This window comes from Dermacentor variabilis, chromosome 4 (genome assembly GCF_050947875.1).
Source record: "Dermacentor variabilis isolate Ectoservices chromosome 4, ASM5094787v1, whole genome shotgun sequence".
Taxonomy (NCBI): domain Eukaryota; kingdom Metazoa; phylum Arthropoda; class Arachnida; order Ixodida; family Ixodidae; genus Dermacentor; species Dermacentor variabilis.
In genome coordinates, this window is record NC_134571.1 from 24,244,308 (window position 1) to 24,256,946 (window position 12,639).

The following is a 12,639-nucleotide window of genomic DNA, read 5'->3' on the forward strand; positions in this document are numbered from 1 at the left end:
AAATTCAGGCACTCACTCAACTCGCTTAAACCTTGTTAATCATTGTTGTCATACTCACTGTCTGGTTCTATTTTTCCTACTTTTACTTTTTCCATGCACTGTAATACATTTGTTATAAACTTATCGAGTTCTTTTTTATTGTACTCATACACAGTTGTATGCAGCTAATATGTTTCTATAATTTCTAGGGTGTGCACTTGGCTGGTGTTGTTTCTTTCTCCACCTTCATACTGTCACGAGATTATATGTGATTACTTGATTCTATGCCCCCCTTACTCAATGCCCTATGTAGGGGCCTTGTAAGGCATTTGAAAATAAATAAAATCAAAATATACTTGACGGTGTCTTTGCATACCTCTGCGCTCACTTAACGTTTTCAGTTGACATCATCAAGAAACTCGAATGCTTGGAAGCAACTCTGATCTGGAATGTGGGACGCGTTTAGGACATTCAGGAAAGTTTCGCTAGCTTCCCCAATGGCAGCGATAGAGTTTGTCCAAAACTTGTATTGGACAAAAATTCACCATTTCTGATACTGAAAGAACTGTCAAAGCTTCTAACCGATGAAAATTCTGCGTTTCCCTAGGGCATTGGATCATCAAACGTTCCGAATCACAAGTATGTGTCGCTGACTCTGGTGGATATCGAGCTTTCCTTTTCTGTATACAAACTAATACAGCAGAATCTGATTAATTCGAACTTCAAGGGCACTGGAAATTTCCTTGAATAAATCGAAGTTTGAACTAAGGAAAGCCCTACTGAATATAGCGCCCTATCAATTGTGCAGTGCAGAATGCAAAACCAAAACTGTCCCAGCCTGTATAGAAAAAGTTTCTTTCCTCCATCAGTGTACGAAGACATGTGCCAGAAGGAGCCTAGATTTTGTATAAAGTCCAAATTCAATAAGATCGCCCCTCTCACACCGTTTATTGTGAGTGTGAGGGAAAACGTACGAGAGTAAGTCAAGGACGGTGGCTTGATGTGCATCATCCTCCTGCGTGCCCAGTGTTAGACAACATGATCCAGCATGTGCAGGGAAGAGGAGGGAGGGGGCAGGAGGTGTAGGTGAGCGCACGATGATGTCATCAAGATGACCAAGCCCGTGCTAGAAATTTTGCTTGAAATAACCATTGTTTCGTTTCTAGAATATGAATTTATGGGAGTCTTTCTCTATTCACATAGATAGTACTTTGCAGGGATCAACTGAGCAGTTTAAATTATTCGTCTATTCAAATTAAGAAATTTCAAATTATCATGATTTCCCTGTACTCAGCAAAAAAAACACACACTATAAAACCCAAAAATATTGGGATAGTGCATGTTTGTGACTGCTTTCAACAACTTTTTTTATGGTGTCTAATCACACAAGATTTCAATTAAATCCTGAAACTCTTGTAACTTTCCTCACTCTATCTTATCAAGAAAATAAAATAAATTCCACAAAACAAGGGTTTAGTGGGCTTAGTTCATTATAAAATTACAATTTATCTTCAGATGCAGAGTGAAAGCTCTTATTGAGCCTACACATGCCTAAAAGACAGTATTAGAGGCCTATTACTAGTGTCTTTTATACGTGCCTAAAACAGCATCCTTTAGTGCCTAAACATGCGGTATTGCGCAATGACTAGATTTGTGCAAATAAAAAAATGGTCCCTTCAGACTTTTAACGCTGCTCCATGTGCCTACATGATACACACTGTGCCACCACTCTCCCAGACAATGCTCACCTTCATACACAACACCGCCTGTGAGAGGTATGAGATCCCTGCTTTGGGGAAGTGTGGTCAAGCCACTTGTCACTCACATGCAAACGATTGCTGGTCTTGGTGCTATCATAGAGATTCTTGGGCAAGGTCACATTCTCCTTCTTGGTTGGGGAGAGGGCCGCATTGGCATCTGCCAAGGTCCCTCTGGGACTCGCTGCAGGAGGCAGCAAGTGTTGGGGCCCTTCGGGTGCAATGCGGAGCTGGTTCTTTGCCAGTGGTGACTGGCTGGATGCAAGCTGTTGCCTCAGCAAGGACAGACGCATTCGCTGTTCCTGCAGCTGCTCTAGGTTGTGCCGCTGCTTCTGCTGCTCCTTTCGCAGGTCTGTCTCTCCACTACATGTGATAATGCAACACGTCACTGATGGAACAGCTGTATATATCTTCATCGCTCAGCTGTTTACAGAAAAGAATTAAAAAATTGGGATAGAACTCCCCACTGGGAACTATCGTATAGTGCATAGCATTCTTTGGAATCATTACTTAAGACGCTTATACCGTATTTACTCGCATGATGATCGCACTTTTTTGTAAGAAAAATTGACGAAAATTAAGGGGTGCAACCATTACACTGATTAAATTTCCCGTGAAAAGAAAAAAAATTTTTTTCATCCCGCATTTGCTACGGGATGACAACAACAGGTCAACAAACAGGCAGCTGCCACTGTAACAGTTCGGGACATCACAAAAAAAAATGGCGGCCAGCAGAGTAAGCCGAATGCACCGATCATGTTTTTTTTTTCTTCTCGTAAGTACATTACACACATTGAAACAGTTTGTTCCATATCAGTAATGAATAATATTGTTACTATAGGCAAGTTTGTGGCAATAATGTAGCCATGTCCACTCTGATGAGACAGAAACAGAGATGGGCGCTTTTAGCTGCCAGTGACTAGAAACACATGGCGGTCATGCTGCGAAAACTGCGGCATTCCTAATATATCCTAATATGGCACGTTTCAAAGCACATGGGCAAATAGCTATGTTACAAGTGTTGGCATATGAATAGGGTACACTTCTAACATATCAGTGTAAACGTGGCTACTATCGTTGCCACTCGCAATTTGTTTCGTGCCCACGAGTGCAGACAAGAAGAATCGAAAGGTGCCTTTTTTGTTGTTGTTGTTGTTGACCAACCATTATAAAGCCTACGAATAATAAAGCCAAGGCAAATTTGGTTGTAGCTCTTTTTTCATGGAAGTGTGGAAATTGATGAAAGTAAGGAAATGGGGCATCAACTTAAGTATGTTTGGTGAGTGCATACCGCTTGGTATGTCTTGAAGAGTCGTTCGCGTAGCATTCGATAGCATTCGACAGATGGTAAGCGCGACCATCATTAGCTAGATTTGGAACACGACATATCGCTGCAGCAAGCTCGGGCTGAGATCATTACATGGGAAAGAAGAAAAAGAGCGAATTTTGATGACAAAATTCAGGGGTGCGATCATTACGCGAGTGCGATCATTACGCAAGTAAATACGCTACTTTACCCTTGAAACCAAGACTGCTGTATTTTAAGAGATAAGCAGCCCCCAAGAATACCACACACACTATGACGATCTGCCCAGTAAACTCCAGCACCATAAGTGCACTGTGTTATTGTACTGCTTTTTAAATCACATAAGTTGCTCGATCACACACTTGTTTACATTTCAACTCTTCTTTTGTAAGGGGTCTCTGTTGTTGTAGTGCTTTCTTTCTCGCATAATTTGCCTGCCAACGCGTTCGCTTGCATTCTAACGTGTCCTCCTTATAAGTTTCTCTCTATATCAACACACTTGACGGTGAGCATCCCGTGACAACATGTCACCAGCCACCCCACTGGCAGCACTGCTCATTCTGCTAGGCCTAACTAGTGCTGCTTTGTCGAGAGTCGGCAATCAAATTTGTCGTTTCATGCCTAACCGACATTGTGAAAACTTTGTTCAATGACGCATTTTACTGATAAAAATGATACTTGCTGTAATCTCGTTTGGCAGGACATAATGAACCACTGGTTATCTTTTGTTATACAAGCAAGCAGGAATGAGATGGGCTGTGCTGTAGCTGACACAACAATGCCCCTCACCTCGATGACACACCACTCCTTGGTGCACTAGCTGCAGGATCAGCACTGCCATCTTGGAATGAAGCAACTAGGGACTGTAGGTACTGCAGCTGACTGCGTGTTGTCTGGAGCTGTCTGTGGGCCAGCAACAAAACAAAGCATGATATAATGCTTAAAACGAACACTTTAAACCTGGTTCGCTTTCCAGGAAAACCTCCAGGAGCAGCAAGGTGCAAAGGGTCACCAGTTACTATGGCCTCATCAAGAACGTCACGATTTGTCAACATTTTGTTTACGTAGTCAACGACTGCTGATAATGGGCTGCAGTGGTTGCAATAATGGTCACAATGTTTCAACATTCATACATTTTAAGCTGAAGCAACATGGAAAATGTAAATTCCCAGCTCATGGTGCACTCAGCCTCACGTGGCTGATTCACAGCTGCAACAGCAAGACATTTGCAAAATGGCAGCATGCGATAGTAGGCAGTTTGCATGTCCAGCCAACTAGAACACGCCACTCTCATGTGCAGAATCCATGCAAGTCCCACTGATACCACAATATATATCAAAGCCTCCTCCTGAAGAAAAGAAATGGCAGCAGCTGCACTCATAGTTTTGAAATGGCACATGATCGTAACCCTTTTGAAAGAGCTAAGATGCCAGATTTCATTTTTAGGTCAATGTTACACACAAAATACCGTAACTCAGCATGGATAGCCCGCCCCCAAAATTGAAAAAGTTTTAACAATAAAGTCAGGATGCAGGTTATATGCGAATTTCACCTTGGGGTGTGGCTTCATGGCAGTGCATGCCTCGCTGCCGTGAGAAAACATTTCAAGGCGAGGTTCACCGCCACTTAAATTTCGTTTTTCCAAGGGAAACCCACCCTCTCCTCAGCATCATGCTGCTGTGAAGCCACCTCTCAAGGCAAAGTTCTCCACCATTCAAAATTTTTTTTATCTCCTAGGGAACCCTACCCTCTCCCCACCCTTGCATGTTGAAGCTCCCTCCTCCCCTTTTTCACAGTTGTCCATTCTTCTCTTTACAGGTCATCATTTTGCATTCAGTAGTTGGTGAACAGTGCATGCAGCGCTGGTAAACTCTGTTTCCGTGGCACTCCCTTGGTTTGCATGAAGTACTTCATGATACATCAAAGAGCCGAATCCCCGTTGGGCTCTTCAACTTGTTTGCATTTGCTCCATCGCCATTGCGCATACGAGGGCAGCTCCATTCGTGCTGCCATAGTGTGGTGTGAATGCTAGCTAGCAGCCCTGCAGAATAACAAACCTCAGAGATCAGAATAACGACCTCCGAGCGCCCTGTGCATTTGTGCGTGAAGCCACATCAACATCAATGTCATTTCAGTGCCGTGCCAGAGACCGGCGTCATGCAAGCTGGGACTCGCGTCATGCCGAAGCTTGTATAAAAAACACCGGTTGATCAGCATAGAAGAAAAATTGGGCATTATTCATGCTATTGAAAGTGGCATAAAGAAGTTGGCGCCGGCACACAACAGAGATCTACCGTTGACTACGGTGTGTGGCATTTGGAATGCAAAGAAGTTGCTCGGCAATGCTGCAGTGACTGCGAAAAGATGTCGGCTAAGAAGTTCGACTTTTTGCCAACGCCGCCTCTGTGGTTGCCGAAGTGCCGCCTAATGACAGTAATGAGGATGGCACGGAAAATGACAGCACAGGTGATTCAGGCCTGACAGTGGCAAGAGCTGCATGTTACGTCAGCCTCATGAATGCAGTCGTTGTGACGGGAACAGCACCCAGCAATAAAAAACGTGCCCTGCGACTTCTGCAGCGCTACTGCACCCGTCCACAGAGAATATGCAACGCCAACGAGGAATCTGCCATGCGAGTATTTGCCGAGAAGAAGGGGCCAGCTGAAAAGCTGGCTTGCAACTTCAGCAAGTTTGAGGCCTCTGTCGTCGTTGCTAGGCCTCCTCGGCATCAAACAAAAATAACTGAATTTTGTCACGTGAAGTGAGTAAATACTGCACTTTTTTGCCCTTTCATCGCACTCTCAGAGTTCCGTTTTTGACTGGTAAGTGGGCGATCTCATGCTATTTCGGTTAAGTAGTACTACCGTTTAGTACGACCTTTTTCTGAGCTCCAGCCAACTACAGTTTAACGATGTTTCACTGTACTGAAAATCCGACTTTCAAACCAAAAAAAAAATTAGGGCATTTAACGTGCCAAAACCACTTTCTGATTATGAGGCACGCCGTAGTGGAGGACTCCGGAAATTTCGGCTACCTGGGGATCTTTAACGTGCACCTAAATCTAAGTATACTGGTGTTTTCGCATTTCGCATTTCGCCCCCATCGAAATGCGGCCGCCGTGACCGGGATTCGATCCCGCGACCTTGTGCTCAGCAGCCCAACACCATAGCCACTGAGCAACCACGGCGGGTGACTTTCAAACCAAAGCAGCTTTAAATTGTAGCTGCTGATGCTAGAGTGTTGTTAATTTTTTTGCAGGGCTTGTGTACATATAATGAACTAGTGACACAACTCTTCACAAAGCTATCACATTTGTTATGCATAGGTTTGACTGCACACTATTGGAGTTTGGAATGTATGGAAACATAGGGAAACTACAAAGAAGGGTGTAGCAATGGCTACAGATGTCTACATATTCATTCCATCACCTTGCAATAGGCTGGGTAGCATGCTAACTGCATGTTACCTACTTTTCCATCTTTTCTTTTATTAATATCTATACACACAAAAGACCAGACTAGTCAATCTGACTTTGCCACATAGTCTTGCTTACATCAGCAACAGCAAGGCACACAGCTTGTCGACATTTTAATAAAATAATAGCACATCTGATGCAGCACAACACCAATGTTGAATTCTAACAAGTGCATTTAAACATGCAAATTTTGAATAATCCATATATTAGTGGTACAATTACCAATAAAAAACATTGGCACAGGTGATAAAAGACCAGAACAGTGACATCATAGCATGTGGTGCTGCAACTTATCATGTAGATTGATTCACAGACAGATGTCAATTTACCTGCATATGTCTGCGAGCCAAAAAGAAATTTATTGAAAGCAATAACTGCTCACTGAATCATCTGTATGCCTGAAGTACTAAAACAGCTCAATGCTATTGTTGTTGGTATGTTTGTGGCAAATAGAGCCGTGTGCTGTACCTCTCCAGCCGCTGGCCACTCACATTATTTTTTTTCACCAATGACTCTGACAACAAATGGATAGTGCAATGTCAAACTACCTGACTTTCTCGGCGAGGACGTCTCCACTAGCTCTTGCCTGAGTTGAACTTAGCGGGTCAGCAGCTTGTTGCACATTGACCGTGGCAGTGGCTGCTGCTCCAGCTCCAACATCGGGCTCCTCGTTGGCTCTTCCCTCTGCTTCGTAGTGTCGCCGTGCAGGGAAGTCCCCTTGCAAGTTATCCTTCTTGTATGTGGCACTTCCCCTTGACTTTGACTGAACCTCTGGCCTGAGCACAAACAAGGGGCAGGAAAACAATTAATACAGTGAAGCATCACTTGATTGACCTTAATTATAGCAAACATCACTAGGGTTAAAGTTTCAACTAAACAGCCGCAAGCTTTTCAGTGCAAATCACATGCAACAAACTTTGTCGAAACATGCATAACCTATATTGTTACCACACCTAAAAGCAGCAACTACACTAATGATGTGAACTTAAAAAATGCACATTAGAACTCTGTACCCTGTCTTGTCTCTTTGTGAACCTTTTCTACTACAGTAGACTCCCTTTAAGACGAACTCGAAAGGATCATGAAAATTTGTTCGTCTTATCAGAAGTTAATCTTATCAGAAGAATAACTGGTAACATGACTAAGTGCATCCAAATATCTTGCTTAAAAACGGTAAATGAAAGCGACTTACAACAGGAAAAAATGCCATAAAAGGCATTTATTTAGCCAAACTTAATATTAACTGTCTTCCAGTGGTACTCTTGCTTGGCTTCATCCAGTCCGTGATGGATGTTTGACGCTTCTGTGCAAATCGCAAGCAGCCACAAACGATTTCATTTCACCTAATGACCTTAAAAATCCTTCAGTGCCTTCGTGCTGATGGAAAAAGTTCGCTACAAAGTTCAAGCAAGCATCTGCCGCCTCAAAGGTCATCGGTGCAGGCTCTGAGCTAGTGCAAGTATGAAGTAGTACACTGAACATGTAGCAAAGCAATGCGGCCTAGAGGAAAGTCTAGATGGTGTTGAGCGAAGTGGGGAAGGAGAAACGAGGCGAAGCATTGCAGAGAAGGAAGATAGACGGAGGCGCGCTGGTTTGACTTTTTCTGGTAGTTGTTACAGGTTTTGCTTGTGATACGGAGGTACCGCATTCGTCTCAAGATAACAGCGTTCTCGTGTGCCATATGCTGTGTGTGCGTGAGTGAAAGTGTGCGACGGTGAGCCAACGATGGCGGTTCAGAGTGCTCAAAGGAGGAAATGGGGGTGGGGAAGCGCGCTGTCTTCTATCTTGCGCATGGTACCGGGAGGGAAGGGAGGGGGATGACGTACTTTGGCTGAGCACGGGCTTTATCTTCAAAGCAATCTGCTTTGGGGGCACAGTTTAGGTGGGCCGGTGGATTGTAGCTTTGCGTGTGCTGTGTGCTCGTCGCTGCTCCTGCCGTGATTCCTTATGGCAGCGTTTTGACAGCGAGCGTCTGCAGTCATTGAGTGTGATGTGTTGATGTTTGCCTGTGCACGCCGACATCATGCTTGTCAATTTAGTTAGTAAGCGAATGAAAGAGGTGTTCTACTCCAGCGGCTGCTGTGTATTTCACGGCCGCGCGAGCCCTGTCTTGAATATGACCTGCGATGTGGACAGTCCAGGCACAGTGAGGGCTGACAGCTTTGTGTGTCCTATAGCGCTCATACGCTTGTGCGTCACCCGCGTTCACGAAGTGAAACGTCCATGTCTCTTTTTGTTTCCTCCTCTTGTTTTCGCCTGTGCCCACTGGCGATGTGCGCGCCCCTGGGCGCAGCGCATCGAGGCACCCTAGCTGGTACGATCGGTAGCGGTGCCGGTCACTCCGAATGTTCGTCTTAACCGAAGAGCACGTCTGAGGTGGTTCATCTTAAGCGGATTTTTCTTTGTGCTGAGTCTATGGAAAACCAAACAAACTTTCCATGTTGTTTGTTACATGCGAGAATTCAGCTTAACCGAGTTCGTCTTAATGAGAGTTCACTGTATTGTGTCATTAACACTGGAACAGTGTTATATTAATTTCGGTGTTTTCAGTGTACTGTCATCGAATGCCAGTGAGTTACACTGCTTGCTATGCAATGACGATAAAGAGTACAGCAATACCAGCCAAAGTGTGTCCCATGTAATTGCTCGGTGGAGCAGATACTCTGTGATATGTACTTTGGCCGCGATAACAGTGTTTCCTTGGCAAAGTATAAAATGAGCATGCCAATGCGAATAAAGAACGCTGAAAATATATGCATCCTATTTTACTGTGCTCTAGAAACTTGAGTGAAACAATTTGAATTCATATAACATTACCAAGAAAACTGCTTCTGAGAATTATTTATTTTAGGTCTATGAAGTTCAGTGTTTGACGGAAGCCCGTCTGGTCGGGATGAAACATGGTTAAAAGGTTAACAAAAACCCGGGGCACTTCGCCGACCAAATAAAGATTTAAAAGAAAAGAAGACGTTTCGGCTCCCACACGGGAGCCTTGTTCACAGATAAAATAAACAAAAGTGCTCGAGAAGCTCGCTTAAATAGTCTAGAACACGTGACGCAGGCAGCGCGCATACACTGACGGCAGATTGCCATCGCTCCTGTTCAGAGTGTGTGGCGTAGTCTGGATCATGAGGGACTCAAGATAAAGGCGTCGAGATAGCCCTTTTTCCCTGGCAAGGACACGTGCCTTCCCCCAGTCGATTGCGTGGCCGCTTGAAGTGGCATGCTCAGCCAAGGCACTGGATTTCACATTTTCTTTTTTGACGTCATAATTGTGCTGTTTAAGACGCCTTTCAAAGTCACCAGTTTCGCCAATGTACACGTAGTCGCAATCCGCGCATGGGACAACGTACACAACACCTGGGAATTTCTCTTTTGGTAATCTGTCCTTAACATTGACGAGCGATTGCCGTAGTTTCTGGTTTGGAATGTGTGCCACTTGAACATTGTATGAACGCAGAATACGGCTTAGAGCTTCACTCGTGGATGGGATATAGGGTATTCCGGCGCGCTTTTGACTAGAGGCAGCATGGGGTAACTGCGGACGTGCCATTTGTCGTTCGACAGCATTCAAGAAAGAGCATGGGTAACCACAGGCTGATAGTTCCCGCCGTACCACGCTTACGTCGGCTGCGTAGTCTTCTTGTCTCGTGCAGATTTTCCCCGCGCGTCGTAGAAGCGTCGAAACCACTGCCCTTTTGTGAGAAGCAGGTTGCAAGGAGCCGAAATGCAAGTAGCGTCCTGTGTGAGTTGGCTTTCTGTAAACTGCGAACGACAAAGTAGGCCCCTTTCTTTCAATCAGCATATCAAGGAACGGAAGCTTGCCGTCGACTTCCTCTTCTACCGTGAACTGGATCGCTGCTTCCATGCTGTTCAGGTGTGAAGTGAACGACTGAACGGCTTCTTTATGAATGATGCAAAAACAGTTGTCCACGTAGCGAAAGAACGCCTTCGGAGCAGGGCTGAACGAAGCGAGTGCTCGACTTTCAAGTGCTTCCATTGTCAAGTTAGTGGCGGTTACCGATATAGAAGCTCCCATAGCCGTTCCGTGGACCTGTTTGTAGAAACACTCTTGGAACGTAAAGTACGTATTTGCTAAACAGAACTGTAACAGCCGAGCCAGGTCCGGTGCATCAATGGGCGATCTCTCGGGTAGAGTGGCATCCGACTCCAGAGCGGTACTGCATACATCCACGGCCAGTTCCGTTGGCACACTAGTAAAAAGCGATTTCACGTCAAAAGAGACCAGGATGTCGTTTTTGTCCAGTACAACGTCACGGACTTTGTCCATCTGGACGAGACAAGAAGACTACGCAGCCGACGTAAGCGTGGTACGGCGGGAACTATCAGCCTGTGGTTACCCGTGCTCTTTCTTGAATGCTGTCGAACGACAAATGGCACGTCCGCAGTTACCCCATGCTGCCTCTAGTCAAAAGCGCGCCGGAATACCCTATATCCCATCCACGAGTGAAGCTCTAAGCCGTATTCTGCGTTCATACAATGTTCAAGTGGCACACATTCCAAACCAGAAACTACGGCAATCGCTCGTCAATGTTAAGGACAGATTACCAAAAGAGAAATTCCCAGGTGTTGTGTACGTTGTCCCATGCGCGGATTGCGACTACGTGTACATTGGCGAAACTGGTGACTTTGAAAGGCGTCTTAAACAGCACAATTATGACGTCAAAAAAGAAAATGTGAAATCCAGTGCCTTGGCTGAGCATGCCAGCCAAGGCACTGGATCCTGCCAGGGAAAAAGGGCTATCTTGACGCCTTTATCTTGAGTCCCTCATGATCCAGACTACGCCACACACTCTGAACAGGAGCGATGGCAATCTGCCGTCAGTGTATGCGCGCTGCCTGCGTCACGTGTTCTAGACTATTTAAGCGAGCTGCTCGAGCACTTTTGTTTATTTTACCTGTGAACAAGGCTCCCGTGTGGGAGCCGAAACGTCTTCTTTTCTTTTAAATCTTTATTTGGTCGGCGAAGTGCCCCGCGTTTTTGTTAACCTTTTAACCATATTTTAGGTCTATGATTCACTCTTTGTTAAAACAGCATAATAACATTTTTACATCAGAGGGGCATCTGAATGTCAGTTGCCTTTACCCTTTGTGCAAAGAAAAAAAAAGTCTTGCAGAAAGGAAGCATTAAAGGGGCTCAAAACCGACCAATGCATTCGTTAAAATAGACTATTTCAGAAATTTGTTGCAGCAAGAACTACTTCAATGTATTCAGTAGAAGTGGAGATATTGGCCATCAAAAATTGCTTTTCATCCCCTTCGTGGTGCTCCCGCCCCTTCTTCAGTACCTTGCACTGCAAACGCTATGGCGGGGAGGAGAGTGCCCACAACGCTCTGCCTACTGCATGTTACTGTGGAGTACAGTTCAAACTTGATTTTGGATGTTCACGTAGATACCAATACTCCTGATTCTGGTGCTTACAATGTGCCAAACTCTGAGGCTGTCCATCAAGTTATCATTGATTTCACATTGTCTCATCCCTTAGCTGTGCTACAGTGTACCAGACAGCTATGCGTGGCTCTGCTTTTTGCACCAAGTGGCAAGTAGCACACTTTTTTTCACACTTCTCTATGGCAATCACACCATTTCTGAGAGTCAAACAAGAGATCGTCTTTATGTGGGCTTATGCAAGTACGTCAGCTGGACCCAGATTGGGTAAGTGATGGATGCTACACTGTGGACTCTCGTTGAAAGAATTCCTAACGTAATGAGCTTCGACCATGATGGCAACACACCTCAAAGGTGTGCAATTTGGGAAGCAGATGATCTGTTTCAGTTTGGTGTTGGCACTCAGGCCGGCTTGCCACATGCTTGGAGCCACATCCCCCACAGAGACTACACAGAACATGTGGTTGTCCTCAGCAAGCCGCAGCACACTCAGCAAGTAGGCTCATCGTAGTAGCCCACAGCAGCTTCGCTGCCTACACTATGTAGCAGATACAGCTACCAGTGAAACCTTGTTAAACCGTAGTTGGCCGGAGCTCGGAAAAAGTACGTACTAAATGGTAGTACTGCTCAACTGAAATAGCATGAGATCGCCCATCTACCAGTCAAAAATGGAACTCAGAGAGAATGCGATGAAAGGGAAAAAAAAAACATG

The 12,639-nt window shown here is 45.0% G+C and overlaps 1 protein-coding gene across 7 annotated transcripts in view; it reads right to left on the bottom strand.

Moving 5' to 3' along the window:
* Positions 1 to 12,639, bottom strand: part of LOC142578817 (uncharacterized) — a 128,699-nt gene that overhangs the window by 73,900 nt on the left and 42,160 nt on the right. For all 7 annotated transcript variants that reach the window (XM_075688421.1, XM_075688418.1, XM_075688417.1 and 4 more), the window contains 3 exons: positions 7,066 to 7,293; positions 3,832 to 3,945; positions 1,805 to 2,099 (listed from right to left, as the gene is read on the bottom strand). In XM_075688421.1, the coding sequence (XP_075544536.1) occupies positions 1,805 to 2,099; positions 3,832 to 3,945; positions 7,066 to 7,293 (637 nt within the window). The remainder of the gene's footprint in view (positions 1 to 1,804; positions 2,100 to 3,831; positions 3,946 to 7,065; positions 7,294 to 12,639) is intronic.